Raw genomic sequence first — 13376 nt, forward strand, 5'->3', positions numbered from 1 at the left:
CTACCTTAATCTGATAAGAGTCCTATTTAGGAACGTCTTCCTAAATAGTCTTATCTTCCTAAAGTAGAGCTTATCCTTCCATATGTAGTGTTTGTGTCCGAATAGGACAATATTTCCATACTTAGTTGATTACCCGAATCCCGGACCCGACGCGCTGTCGGCGGATCATGTGGGATTCGGTCTTTATGTCGCCGAATCTTAAGAGATTCGGCGTCTCCTTCATATCTTCGGATCTTCAGGGGGAGTCCGGTATCACCTGAGAGTGGATCTCCTGCAACTCGGCTCCATTATACTTATAATAGGATTCGGTATCCATCATTAGCCCCCCCCCCCCCCCCCCGCAAGTGAGCTGAAGTAGTTTGGCATTTATGCCTTAGTGGATTTTAGCTCTTTTGGAGCTGAGTTCTCTTATACGGGCGAGTCGTTTTATATTCCGGGCGAGTCGTTTCATATGTTTGTGGGCGACGTTTCATCTTTAGTAAGATTCTGCGTTGCCACGTGTTGTCTATCAGTAGAGGGTTATGACTGGATGAAGGACAAGTGTCTTCGTGCGCTATTAGTTGGTCCTTATTTGTAATTATGGGATTTCGTCTTTTCAGTTTCTTTGGTTCAGGCTATATAATTGCTCATTTCCTTTCATTTTCTTTCTTCTTCAACCTTTGCTTTCTCTGCAACTGCTAAATTTTCAATTTCTTCAAGCTTTCTGTGGGTTTTTTTCCTCTGCTGTCAAGATTCCTCGTTTTCAAGTTGCTCCTTATCTTTCTTTCGATCCTGCGTATTTGCTTGCGAGGTATTTTACCTTTTCGCTAATTTAATTTCTTGGTAGTTTTCAGTTTTGATTTTATTCCTCTTGTTCTTCTTGTTCTTCGTCTTTTCCTTTCTTTTGATCTTTTAGAATTTTAATTTCATCATCACTCCGTGTTCCCCCCCATTTTAAAATTTTTAAGATGTCAGAAGTAACTGAGGGGGCGAAGGGTGCTCGTGACGAGCTAGAATATACCCGGAGCTCCTTGTCAAGAGAGCAGATACTTGGTTATGCCGAGGAATTTAACTTTCCTGAGTCGTATGTTATTCTGAGACCGGCAAAATCGTATCGGGCGAATCATAGCACCGATTCGCCTTCCAAGATAGTAATTTTTCATGAACAGCTTTTAGCGGGTCTTAGATTTCCCTTAGAGTCTTTAATTGTAGAGGTCTGTCATAATTTAGGTGTTCCTTTGGGTCAACTGCATCCGAACGCGATTCGCCTTCTTTGTTCTTTTATGGAATCGTGTAGGGTTCGGATGCAGGAGCCTTCGCTTGCTCTTTTTAATTATTTTTATGTTTTCTCCCGCCGAAAGGGTGAGGAATTTATTTTTGCTGGTGGTCGACCGAATCGATCTCTTTTTAGTCTTCCGTCTTCTTTGAAGGGTTGGACCCCTAAGTTTTTCTTGGTTCAGCATTCTTCTTTTTCCTCTTTTTCGCGGAGTTTTACTTCTAGTAAGGTTTCGCTTACTGATGTACCTGATCTGGCTGATGGGGAGAAGGACTTCGCCTTGTCTTTGTTGTCGGATTGTCGTTTCGATAAGCCCAAGTACAGCGTTCTTTTAGAACAATATTTGAGTCGCCGTGAAATACTTTTGGCGGGTCTTCCTTTAGAAGGTATTTTTCTAATCTTTTGTTGTTATGTTTTTGTTTTGTAGGATGTCGACTTCTCTTGAACATTTGCTTGACAATTTTCATGTCGATATGACTGTAGATATGGGCGAGGTCACTAGTGGCGTTCCTAATCCATCTACGATCCCCGTGCCGAATCCGACGCCTGATTCGGTGGATCTTGATCCTGCTTCTGGCGATCAAGTTCCTGCTGCGACTTCTGAGTCGCCTTTGTTTCCTTTGAAGGAATCAGTTCCTTCTCTGAAGGAGTTGCCTACCGCCGGCCAGAAGCGTCCTGCTGAGGACCAGGCTGGAGCTTCTGCCAAGCGTCCCAAGAAGAAGAAATCTTCTGGGGTGTCTATCGAGGAGGCACCTCGGTTTGCAGCTTGGGCGGACGCACAAAATCCGCCTCGACTTTCAAACGTCGCCATTCTTCATGCTTGCATGGAGAATATTATGATAAAAGAGGACATTGAGTCCATTGATCGCGAACATGGCGATAGTTTGGCTGAGTTCGCCTGTCTTGGCGGTTTTTCGGTATGCTTTTTTTTTTTTTTATTTTATATTATGATTTGCTTCTCTTTTTTTCTTATTTGTTGCTTTCTTTCGCAGGTGGTCCAGTTCATCGCTGTTTTGGAGCGCCGCCGAAGGGATGCGGTGGATCGATTGAAGAAGCTTCAGAAGGATTCCGAATCCTGGCTCTCCGAAAAGCAAAAGATGGAGGAGGAGGCTGGCGAGGCGACTGGTCTAATCCAACAGCTGAGGTCCTCCGTATCTGCCAAGACTCGGGAGATTTCCGCTTTAGAGGCTCGGGTTCGAACTTTGTCCGAGGAAGTCGAGTCTCTACAGTCTTCTTCAGGTGCTCTCACTAAGGAGAGGGATGATCTGAAGAAAGAAGAGGGGCGTCTACGCCGGCGTTTGGGTGACTCTGGGAGCTTTTATTCCCAAGTCATGACTCAATACCGGTTGGCGATCGGGGCAAAGCTGCGGGAGCAGAATCCTGGCGTCGATCTTTCTGGAGTCAATCAGTTGGATCCTGCTTCTTTGGCGAAGGAGGTGAAGGCGAAGCTTGATAAGCAGAAGCAAGATGCTCTAAAGAAGGCTTAATTTTTATTTTCTTCTTTTTGTATTTTTGCTTTTTTGTATTTTTTGCTTTTGTTTATTTTTTTGCTTTCGCCTTATTTTCGCATTGGATCGTAGGCGGATCCTTTGTAATTTTGCTTCTGTGAATATAATGATCTTTTGACCATTGCTTTTCTTTAGTTGTAGAGTTAATCTAAACTCGTTTGTTATTTTGAGAAGTTAATCTAAACTTCTGCTGGTGTAATTTATTTGTAGGTCCGAACGGATCCTTTTATTTATTTGACTCGGACGAGTCTAAATTATTTTTTTAACTAAGATTCAAACGACTCTTGTTAAATTGTATGTATTAGGTCTCGAGCGAGCCTATAAGATTTGCTTTCGCCAAATCGCCTTTTATTTCAAAAATGGAAATAAGTACATGCCATGAATTGATCTATTGATAATACTTTCTCAGGTGCTCTACATTCCAATATCTGGGTACCATGGACCCAGTTATTGTCTTTAGTTTATACGCGCCCTTGCCAGTAGCTTCTTCTATAATGAAGGGGCCTTCCCAATTAGCCTGCATTTTCTTTACTCCTGCGTTTCCTCTGCCAACTTCCGCGTTTCGTAAGACCAGATCGCCTCTTTGAAATTCTCTAAAATTCATTCTTTTGTTATGGTATCTTGCAGCTTGCTTCTTGTATGTAGCGGCTCGGGCTGCCGCTTCATCCCTTCTTTCCTCTAGCAGGTCTAGACATAGCCTTGTTCTAGCCTCGTTAGTTTCTTCTTCTAGATAGTTTACTCTGATACTGGGTATGCCAATTTCTACTGGAATTACTGCTTCAGTACCGTAGGCGAGCCTGAAGGGTGTTTCGCCAGTTCCTTTTCTAGGAGTTGTTCTGTATGCCCATAGAACGCTGTATAATTCTTCCGCCCAGTTCTCCTTATACTGAGAAAGTCTCTTTTTTATTCCTTGTGCTATGGTTCGGTTGGTGACTTCTGTCATTTCGTTTGTCTGAGGGTGCGCCACCGAGGTAAATTTCAAATTGATCATCAGTCCTTTGCAAAATGCCTTGAATCGTTTGCAATTGAATTGTTTGCCGTTGTCTGCTATTACAGTGTGGGGTATGCCGAATCGGCATATTACTTCGTTCTTGAAGAATTCCTCTACTTTGGCTGCAGTGATGGTTGCGACAGGCGCTACCTCTACCCATTTTGTGAAGTGCTCTATTGCGACGATTAGGAATTTCACTTGATGTTTTCCCGTTTCAAACGGTCCAACTATGTCGATCCCCCATGTGGCGAACGGCCACGGGCTCTCCATTGATCCTTGAGGTACTGCTGGTACACGACTGATGTTGTCGTGTCTTTGGCATTTATCACATTTCTTGACTAATGTTTTCGCGTCTTCTTTGATGGTCGGCCAGTAGTATCCTTGGAGTATTGTTTTTCTTGCTATGGTGACTGCTCCTTCGTGCGCGCCGCATATTCCTTCGTGGATTTCCTTTAAGATGGATTCTCCTGTCTGAGGCGAGACGCACCTAGACCATGGATGAGTCAAGGAGGTTCGGTAGAGAACTCCGTTGTGAAAAGAGTAGTTGGCAGATTTTCTGATGGTGCGAATGGCTTCGACTTTGTCTGTTGGTAACTCGCCGCGGTCTAGATATTTGATCAATGGAGTCATCCAGGAGTCGGCCTCCTCGATTGCCATGACTTCTGTTTTTCTGGTGCTTGGCGATTCGAGAATTTCCTTTAACTGCATTTTAGCGAATAGATCTCCGAGTTCTGATGCTGATTTGGCGATGGCGTCGGCTTCGGTGTTTTCCTCTCTCGGGATTTGAATGATTTCCCATTGTCCTCCTTGTGCTTCCAGCTGTTGGAGCCGTGTTTTGACTTGTCTCAGGTATTCGATCATCCCTGTTTCTTTGGCTTGATATTCTCCCTTGACCTGATTTACCACCAGCTGGGAGTCGCTATAGATCTTTAGGACTTCCGTTCTTATTTCTAATGCGAGGCCGAGGCCTGCAATTAGGGCTTCGTACTCAGCTATATTGTTGCTGGCGGTAAATTGGATGTTTACTCCATATTCGATTTTGATTTTTTCGGGTCCTTTGAGGATTGCTCCTGCTCCAGCTCCTTTTTCATTCGACGCTCCATCTACGTGGAGTTCCCATACCAAGGCTGGTTTGGGTTGACCAGTCTCGGTTGGAGTTATTTCTGCTACAAAGTCCGCCAAAGCTTGTGCTTTTAGAGTCGGACGAGGTTCGTATCTTATGTCGTGTTCGCTGAGTTGGATGGACCAGTGGACTAATCTTCCGGAAGTTTCTGGTCGTTGGATCGCCTTTCGCAATGGTTGATTTTTTCTTACCACAACGTTGTGACTTTGGAAGTAGTATCTCAGTTTTTTAGCTGTGGTTAATACGGCTAGTGCCATTTTTTCGATCTCGGGGTATCTCGTCTCCGCGCCTTTCAGGACTCGACTAATGTAGTAGATTGGCTTCATCTCGTTATCTTCTTCCCTCACCAGCACTGTCCCGATAGTCTCGTGTGTGGTGCTGATGTATAGATATAGCGTCTCCTCTTTCAGTGGTCTGCTGAGCAATGAAGGGGTGACGAGGAACTTCTTTATTTCTTCGAAAGCGTTCTCGCAGTCTTCATTCCATTCAAATTTTTGTGTTCCTTTGAGGGCTTTGAAGAAAGGAAAGCATCTTTTTGCTGAGCAGGACATGAATCTACCGAGTGCTGTGATTCGCCCGTTGAGTTTTTGAACTTCATTTATGTTTCTTGGTGCCTTCATGTCCATAATTGCTTTGATCTTCTCGGGGTTCGCCTCTATTCCTCTTTGAGATATCATAAATCCCAGGAATTTCCCGCCTTGTACACCGAACGTGCATTTGTCAGGGTTCAGCTTCATTCCAAACTTATTCAGTATGTTGAATGTTTCTTCAAGATCTTTTGCATGGGTTTCTTCTTTCTCGCTCTTGATGATTAGGTCGTCTACATACACCTGGACTCGTTTTCCTATCTCGTCTTTGAACATGAAATTCATAAGCCTTTGGTATGTCGCTCCAGCGTTTTTCAAACCGAAAGGCATTGCCGTGTAGCAGTAAGTTCCTCCCTCCGTGATGAATGAAGTTTTTTCCTGGTCTTGCTCCTTCATCTGAATTTGGTGGTAGCCTTGAGCTGCGTCGGCTAGGCTATACATCGCGTGTCCAGCAGTAGAGTCCACGAGTTGATCGATGTCTGGGAGAGGGTAGCTATCTTTAGGACACGCTTTGTTTAGGTCGGTGTAATCTACACACATTCTATTTTTTCCGTTGGCTTTCTTTACGATAACTACGTTAGCTACCCACTCGGGGTAGTGGACTTCTCGTATGAATCCTGCTTTCTCCAATTTTTCTACTTCTTCAGCGATCATTTTCTGTTTTTCTTCCGAGAACTTCCTTTTCTTTTGCTTCACTGGGTTCGCCGCTTCTGCTACATTTAGATAATGAGTAATGACTTGGGGGTCTATTCCGACTATTTCTGACGCGTTAGCAGCGAAGGTTTTGACGTTGTTTTTCAGCATGGCCGTGATTTCGCTTTCGATCTTTGGGTTCATGTTTGCGCCGAGATTTACTCTTTTCTCCTTGTCGAGTTGGAGTTTCTTTGTTTCGCCTTCGGGTGCTGTTTCTTTTTCTTCGATGTCGTGATTAAGGATTTCTTCTATTGCCATTGTTTCGCCTGATTCTTTTATTGCTTGTTCGTAGCACTTTTTCGCCTCGGCTCGGTTTCCTTGTATCGTGATAATTCCTTGTTTCGTCGGTATCTTCATGGTTAGTGCCTTTATGCTCGTCACGGCGGCTGAGTCGTGGAGGAAAGGTCTCCCCAGTATTGCGTTGTATGGCAGGTCGATTTCTACGACACTAAACCGTGTAGGTAATTCCTCGCTTTTCCTTGTCCTTCCTAGCTTGACATCGAGTGTAATTGTTCCGTTGGGCTTAATTGGCAAGCCCCCAAATCCTACCATAGGCGTGGCATTTCTTTTTAGTTCCGCTAGGTCTCTTCCTAGGCTTTCGTAGGCCTTTTTTGTTATTAGGTTTATTGCGCTTCCTTCATCGATCAGGATTCTTTCAACGTTCCAGTGTTCGATGATCATGGCCACCACCAGAGCTTCGTTGTGCTCTTCAGCTATTCTCCCGAAGTCTTCCCCGTCAAAAGTTACTGGAGGAGGAGTTGAGAGTTCTGTTGCTTTTCGTTTTCTCTGTGACGTTTGATTCTTCAGGTTTACTCTTTCAGAAGTCATCTTCTTCAATGAGATTTGTTTTTGAGTTCAGAAAAGCTCCTTCTTTTGAAGTTTAGTTAAGCTTTTCCCACAGACGGCGCCAATTGATGGAGTCTGCCTTCTGAACCGGTGAGTGAACCTGCAAAACAGGGTAGAAGCTAACCGGACGGTGGTTGTCCGATTAACTCTCCGATGCTAAAGTCAGTTTAGAGCTTTTAGCAGCGTTTTAAGTATCTGAATGTAATTGTGATTCTAGGCATACCTCGTGCTCCTTTTATAGTAGTCGAATATACCTAGTAGAGTTGTATTAGGCAGGTGAATCCTACTTTATAGGGATTCGGCAATATCGTAGAGATTCTCCTGATTTGTCGGGATCTACCTTAATCTGATAAGAGTCCTATTTAGGAACGTCTTCCTAAATAGTCTTATCTTCCTAAAGTAGAGCTTATCCTTCCATATGTAGTGTTTGTGTCCGAATAGGACAATATTTCCATACTTAGTTGATTGCCCGAATCCCGGACCCGACGCGCTGTCGGCGGATCATGTGGGATTCGGTCTTTATGTCGCCGAATCTTAAGAGATTCGGCGTCTCCTTCATATCTTCGGATCTTCAGGGGGAATCCGGTATCACCTGAGAGTGGATCTCCTGCAACTCGGCTCCATTATACTTATAATAGGATTCGGTATCCATCAATTATATAAGGTGGAGAGTACTTTTTTTTTTGATAAATGGGTGGAGAGTACTTGAAATGATGAAATATTAAATAATAAATTGAAAAATAATACATTTCATTTAAATAAAGAAAAATTATGGATTGATAAATTATTTGTGTATTTAAACGGTTAAAAATTTAATAAGTTGGTTCACTTTAATTATAAATTGATAAAAATAACAAATATTTAAATTAAAAAAAATTAAATCTTAGTAATAATTATTTTATCTAAATTTTTGATATTTTAACATCTATCTATTTTTTAAAAATATGTAGTAGTACAATCTTTAGTTAGTAAATAAAATTATTTATTAATTAATATTTATATTTAAATAATTAAATCTACTCATATTAACTAATTATTAATTATATATGGGAGAGTGTAATCACTCTCTTTATTTATGAAAGTGAAATTGTAACTATCAAGATATGTAGATTATTTCTACTTTAACTAATTCAATAGGTAGTAAGTAACTTTTGTCTTATTAGATCATTATTTTACTTGGCTAATATTACGCTGGACCAATCCAGCGCTGGACATTAGAGTTACCCTACAATTTAAGGTAAAACTTATGATTTTTTCAGTAAATATTTATTTTTATGTAACAGTGTGTTCTACACTATTTTGGAATATCAAACGTACATGGCTTCAATCCTTTGAGTGGCGGCGGCGGAATTGGGATGGGCCTGGTGGCGGCAGCTGGCAGGACTAAGGTGGAGGCGGCAGTTATTAGCTTTTAAGTTTTTATTTTGGCTAAATTATTTAAAAGTCCCCACCTTTAAACTTTTTTTAAGTGTATCCTAAAATAAAAAAATTCTCTCAGAATCTCTTTATTTTTAGGGGCGTTTGGTTTTGGGAATGGGAATGAGAATCGGAATGGGAATGAGAATGAGAAGGAATGGGAATGAGAATGATTGTTTTCATTTTTTGTTTGGTTCAAAATTAGTGTAGGAATGGGAATGGATAAAGTTTAATAAAAAAATTATTTATTATTTATTAAAAATACTTTTTTTATTTTTTTAAATATTTTTTATATAAAAAAATAAAATATTTTAAAAAAAATAAAAAATATTTTCGAAAAAATAAAAAAAATTATTTTCGAATTAAAAAAAAATTAAAAATTATTTTTTAAAAAAAAAATTAAAAATTATTTTTATAAAATAAAAGTTATTTTTAAAAAAAATTAAAAAATTATTTTTTAAAAAAATTATTATTTTTAAATAAAAATTATTTAAAAAATATTAAAAACGTTTTTTTTATTATTTTAAGTATATCTTTTTAAAATAAATATTTTAAAATAGTTTTTTTAATAATTATATATTTATTATTTATTATTAAAATATTTGTAAAATTTTGATTCTCATTCCCAAAAGTTCATTCCCATGGGGTAAGGGGGGAATGAGTGATTCCCATTGAGGGGGTAATCACATTCCCATTCCCTAGTACAATTTGACAAAACAAACATAAATAATGGGAATCATTCCCATACCCATTCCCATTCTCCCCCTTTTTATAGCGAACCAAACGGCCCATTAGATTTTTTTTCAATTGTACCCCAAAATATTAAATTGACATCTTTTCACAGGAAAAAAAATTAAAATAATCTTTCATTTTTAATCTATTAAACACTAATATTATTAATAATGTAAAAAATCATTCTTTCTAAAATTATATCCAATAACTTTTTAAAATTAAAACTATAAAAAAAATTCAATTTATGGTACACTAAAAAAAAAAATATAAAGATGGGGATTTTGAGAGGATTTTTCTACATCAGAGTGTAATTGGAATGAAATTTAAAGATGAGAGAGTTTTGAGAGAGTTTTCCAACATCAGGGTGCAATTGAAAAAAGTTTAAAGGTGGCGGGCTTTTGAATGATTAGGCCTTTGATTTTTAGATTTTAAGAGTATTTTGAGTATTTTGAAATTTTGTAATTTATTTAATGACGTGTTAGATGAGGTGGAATTGGATGTGTGTAGGGGTGTGCATCGGTCGGTTCGGTCACCGAAACCGAACTGAAACCGAGCCGAAACCGAATTAACCGAACCCGAAATGTTAGAAATTTTAAAACCGAAACCGAACCGAATTATATTGAAACCGAACCGAAACCGAACCGAAATATTATTTCGGTTCGGTCGGTTATTTCGGTTAACCGAAATGACCAAATTTTATTAAAATTAATTATTAATTATTAAAAAATAAAATAAAAAACAATAATTTTAATACTAATTTATAATTTAAGTACATTTTGAGGGGTTTTAATAACTAAATTCTAAAAAAATTACAAAATTACCTTAATTTTTTTAAAAATTACAAAAATAACACAATTAATATATATAATTCGGTTATTTCGGTCAGTTCGGTTAATTCGGAAATTCCATCGTCAAAACCGAACCAAACCGAATTAACCAAATTTTTTAAAAATGAAAACCAAAACCGAACCAAATTAACCAAAAACCGAACCAAATTAAAATTTCGGTTTAGTTCGGTCGGTTAATTTGGTTTTAACCGAATACTGCACACCCCTAGGTGTGTGTGTGTTTTAAGTGTCATGCGACCTAATGTTAACTCTGTTATGCAATTAATGGACGGGATGAATTTATTTTTGGACCGAAATTAAAATTTAGAGATGACCGTAACAAAAGGCTTGAAAGTCAGGGACTGTGAACGATTATAAGCCTAACTATAAATTCAAGATTTGGGATGATAATAAAAGAAAAATAAAGTTCAGGGACCCTAAGTGAGAATTACCCTAAACTCACTCGCCATTAAATAAATAATCACAATCTTTTGTCTGGAGTACATATGTCGGTTCTTGTCCACCAGCTTATATAGGAAACATTTATTCAAGAACCTCACCATAAAGGATTCACCAAATAAAATATTTTCAACTTAGTAAAACAAGAAGGGTGGCTACATATATGTATTCTAGATTCTGGCTTCTCTTTGAGGTGGCTTAATTAATGGCTCGGCGGCGGAGGGAAGTTAAAACCAGCGGAGATGATTATCGCCGGCGGCCGCTAAATTCTCTAGCAGATAAACCCAAGTTGCAATTTTTCAAGATAATCCTTCCGTGTACCTTAACTGACAAGAAGCTGGTAATTCACTTGCAACTTCTATCTATACATTTATTGCATTTTTTTCGAATGGGTAAACACAAAATAACAATCTGTCGTATCTTTTACTTTATATGCACGGACACGGACACGGAAAAACAGGACACTTTTGGATACAGATACAGCGAAACGGCATTAGTTTAAAGTTTCTTATATTAATATGATTCTTATATTAATATATCCGAAACGCCAAGTGTGTCGGAAACGTTGGATCGTGTGAAGTGTCCGTTCTACCTCCTTTAATAAGTATGTGTGAATGGTTGTCCTGTAACTATTTGATTAATGTTCTGACTCAATGAAAGTACTTGCAGATGATTCCACCTAAGTTTGCGCGTAGATTTGGGGATGAACTTTCTGATGTTGCTAACTTCATTCTTGCTGATGGTAGCAATTGGAAAGTGGCAATGCAAAAAGACCAAAATGACATTTGGTTTGATGATGGTTGGCATGACTTTGTAGAACACCATTCAATTGACATTGGCTACTTTGTAATATTTGCATACAGAGGTTTCTCCAATTTTAGTGTCGTCATATTTGATAGGACTGCTTGCGAAATTGAACATACGGAGAATGCGCGAAGCCCTCTCGATGGTGAGATATGTTTATTGCGGGATAAAGTTGAATTTGTTTAGCTATTTTTATGTTCCTTTAATAAATAGTGACAATCAATTAATGCAGGTAAAGAAAAAGATGTATTGAACGAAAAGGATGAGATTGAGCCCGAAAAGACTTCACTAGAAAATGGAAAAGCGATGCAGGCATGGAAAAACTTCAAGACAGAAATGCCTTGTTTCAAAATCCTGATTCAACAATACCAATTCGACCACAGTATCGCAGTAAGTAGTTTTCAATAGAATATGTATGATGCTTGCATGGAATAGAAATACTTAAACGATAAGGGAAAATTGATATTTTTATAAAAATAGGTTATAAATGTAAAATTTGAGAGATTCGTAAGTGTTTACTGAAACAGAAACAAAACACATACAGAAACGTAGGACTCCCCTTAAGTGTTTTCAGAATTGTATTCAGCGGATTTTGTTGTTTAATTTGTACAGCATTTATCATCTAAATATAGCACAATTCTGAAGCAAGCATCCGAGTTCGTCAACCTTCAAACTTCTAACGGGCAAGAATGGAGTGTTAGACTCAGGAAATTACGTGTTTCTGAAGCAAAAGGAAAACGAGATCGATTCCGATTAGGGAGTGGATGGAGTGAATTCCGAGATGAAAATAATTTGAAGCTAAAAGATATTTGTGGTGTTGAGATTATTAATGATCGTGTCTGGAAAGTTACTATTTTTCGTGATTGACAAACAATAACCAATTCTTGTGATTTACTGATCATGTCTGGAAATTTAGAGTAAAGCTATTAGCTTAGAATGTTGTAATGGAAGCAGTATTGGCGTTATCTGCTTATGACGAGTCTGATGACTCAGTTTTATTAGGAAATAGATTTCTTATGAGTGAACTATTTTTATTTTTTGAATAGAAAGACTTATATTAAGAAAGCTCAAAATAGAGCCTCATGATTACAACTGGATGCTCCACAAATTTCAGGAGGAAAATTTGAGGAGAAAATCTGCTCACCCTCAAAAGACTTGGCGTTAGAAGCCATAATATGCGCTACATCGTTACAAGTACGGGGAACAAACTTAAAAGAAATTGAAACAAACAAAGGGATAAAGGAGTAGATATCCTTGACGACACGAGACACAATAGATTTATGATTTCTTGAGTCATGAATAGTGTTAATCACAAGGAGGGAATCCGATTCGAACACCGCATGCTTGATGCCAATATTAACTGCAATAACAACCCACATCTTGATAGCAAGAGCTTCTGCTAAATCAGGTTTCCACCAGGCTTTAACTCCACACCCCGCTGCTAATCGAATATCTCCTGTTGAATCACGCCCAACAACTCCCAAGCCCGCAACTCCATTTTCATCACACACTGCAGCATCAGAGTTGAACTTAAAGAAAGGAGCTTTCGGCGGGGTCGAAAGGTGAGGCTTACTGATCTGCGCGCGAATAGAACGAGATCGAGCAGCATCAAAGTCAAAAAGAAGTTGTGCCGAATGAAAGGACACGTCTATTCCACAAACACCACTCGGCTAAACAAGCTGGAGCATGAGTGGTGAGAACTATTGTAATTGAGGATTCCTGCCAAACAGCTTGTGCAAAAAAATGAATGAACAATTTGTGTTCAACTTGAATATGTATATTAAGGTCGTTAGAGTTATTAGGATTATCCTAAAATTCCATATATATACTGTCATATGAAAAATCAGTAAGTAAACAAATTAAATTCTAAATTTACTAATACTGATCTCTCTTTCACAAATATTTACTTCAATTTTGGTACTAATTGAACTTAAAGAAATCAAATCAAATTAAATATTTGTATATAATATTTACCTTTTTTAAAAGAAAAAACTTAATTTAGTTTGATTTTGAAAATAAAAATGAAATTTTCGGTTATGTTCTATCGGTTGTTTGTCATTAATAGATTTTGTAGAGCAAATTACTCTGAAACCCCCACATATATAATGATTAACACATTGATACCACTTATTTGA

The 13376-nt window shown here is 38.3% G+C and overlaps 1 protein-coding gene across 2 annotated transcripts; it reads left to right on the forward strand.

Moving 5' to 3' along the window:
- The first annotated feature begins 10471 nt into the window (after window positions 1-10471).
- LOC126679782 (B3 domain-containing protein At4g01580-like) lies at window positions 10472-13048 on the forward strand. Of its 2 annotated transcripts, none has more exons than XM_050374763.2 (4): window positions 10472-10777; window positions 11107-11386; window positions 11474-11631; window positions 12356-13048. In XM_050374763.2, exons 1-4 carry the CDS (start codon window positions 10643-10645, stop codon window positions 12404-12406), a joined length of 624 nt encoding a protein of 207 aa, XP_050230720.1. In that variant the 5' UTR covers window positions 10472-10642; the 3' UTR covers window positions 12407-13048. The 2 variants fall into 2 exon arrangements, with proteins under 2 accessions (XP_050230720.1, XP_050230719.1); XM_050374762.2 differs by lacking the exon at window positions 12356-13048 and adding an exon at window positions 11854-12279 and having other exon boundaries at window positions 10475-10777.
- Window positions 13049-13376: the final 328 nt, after the last annotated feature.

Source organism: Mercurialis annua, linkage group LG5 (assembly GCF_937616625.2).
Source record: "Mercurialis annua linkage group LG5, ddMerAnnu1.2, whole genome shotgun sequence".
In the NCBI taxonomy this organism is placed as follows: domain Eukaryota; kingdom Viridiplantae; phylum Streptophyta; class Magnoliopsida; order Malpighiales; family Euphorbiaceae; genus Mercurialis; species Mercurialis annua.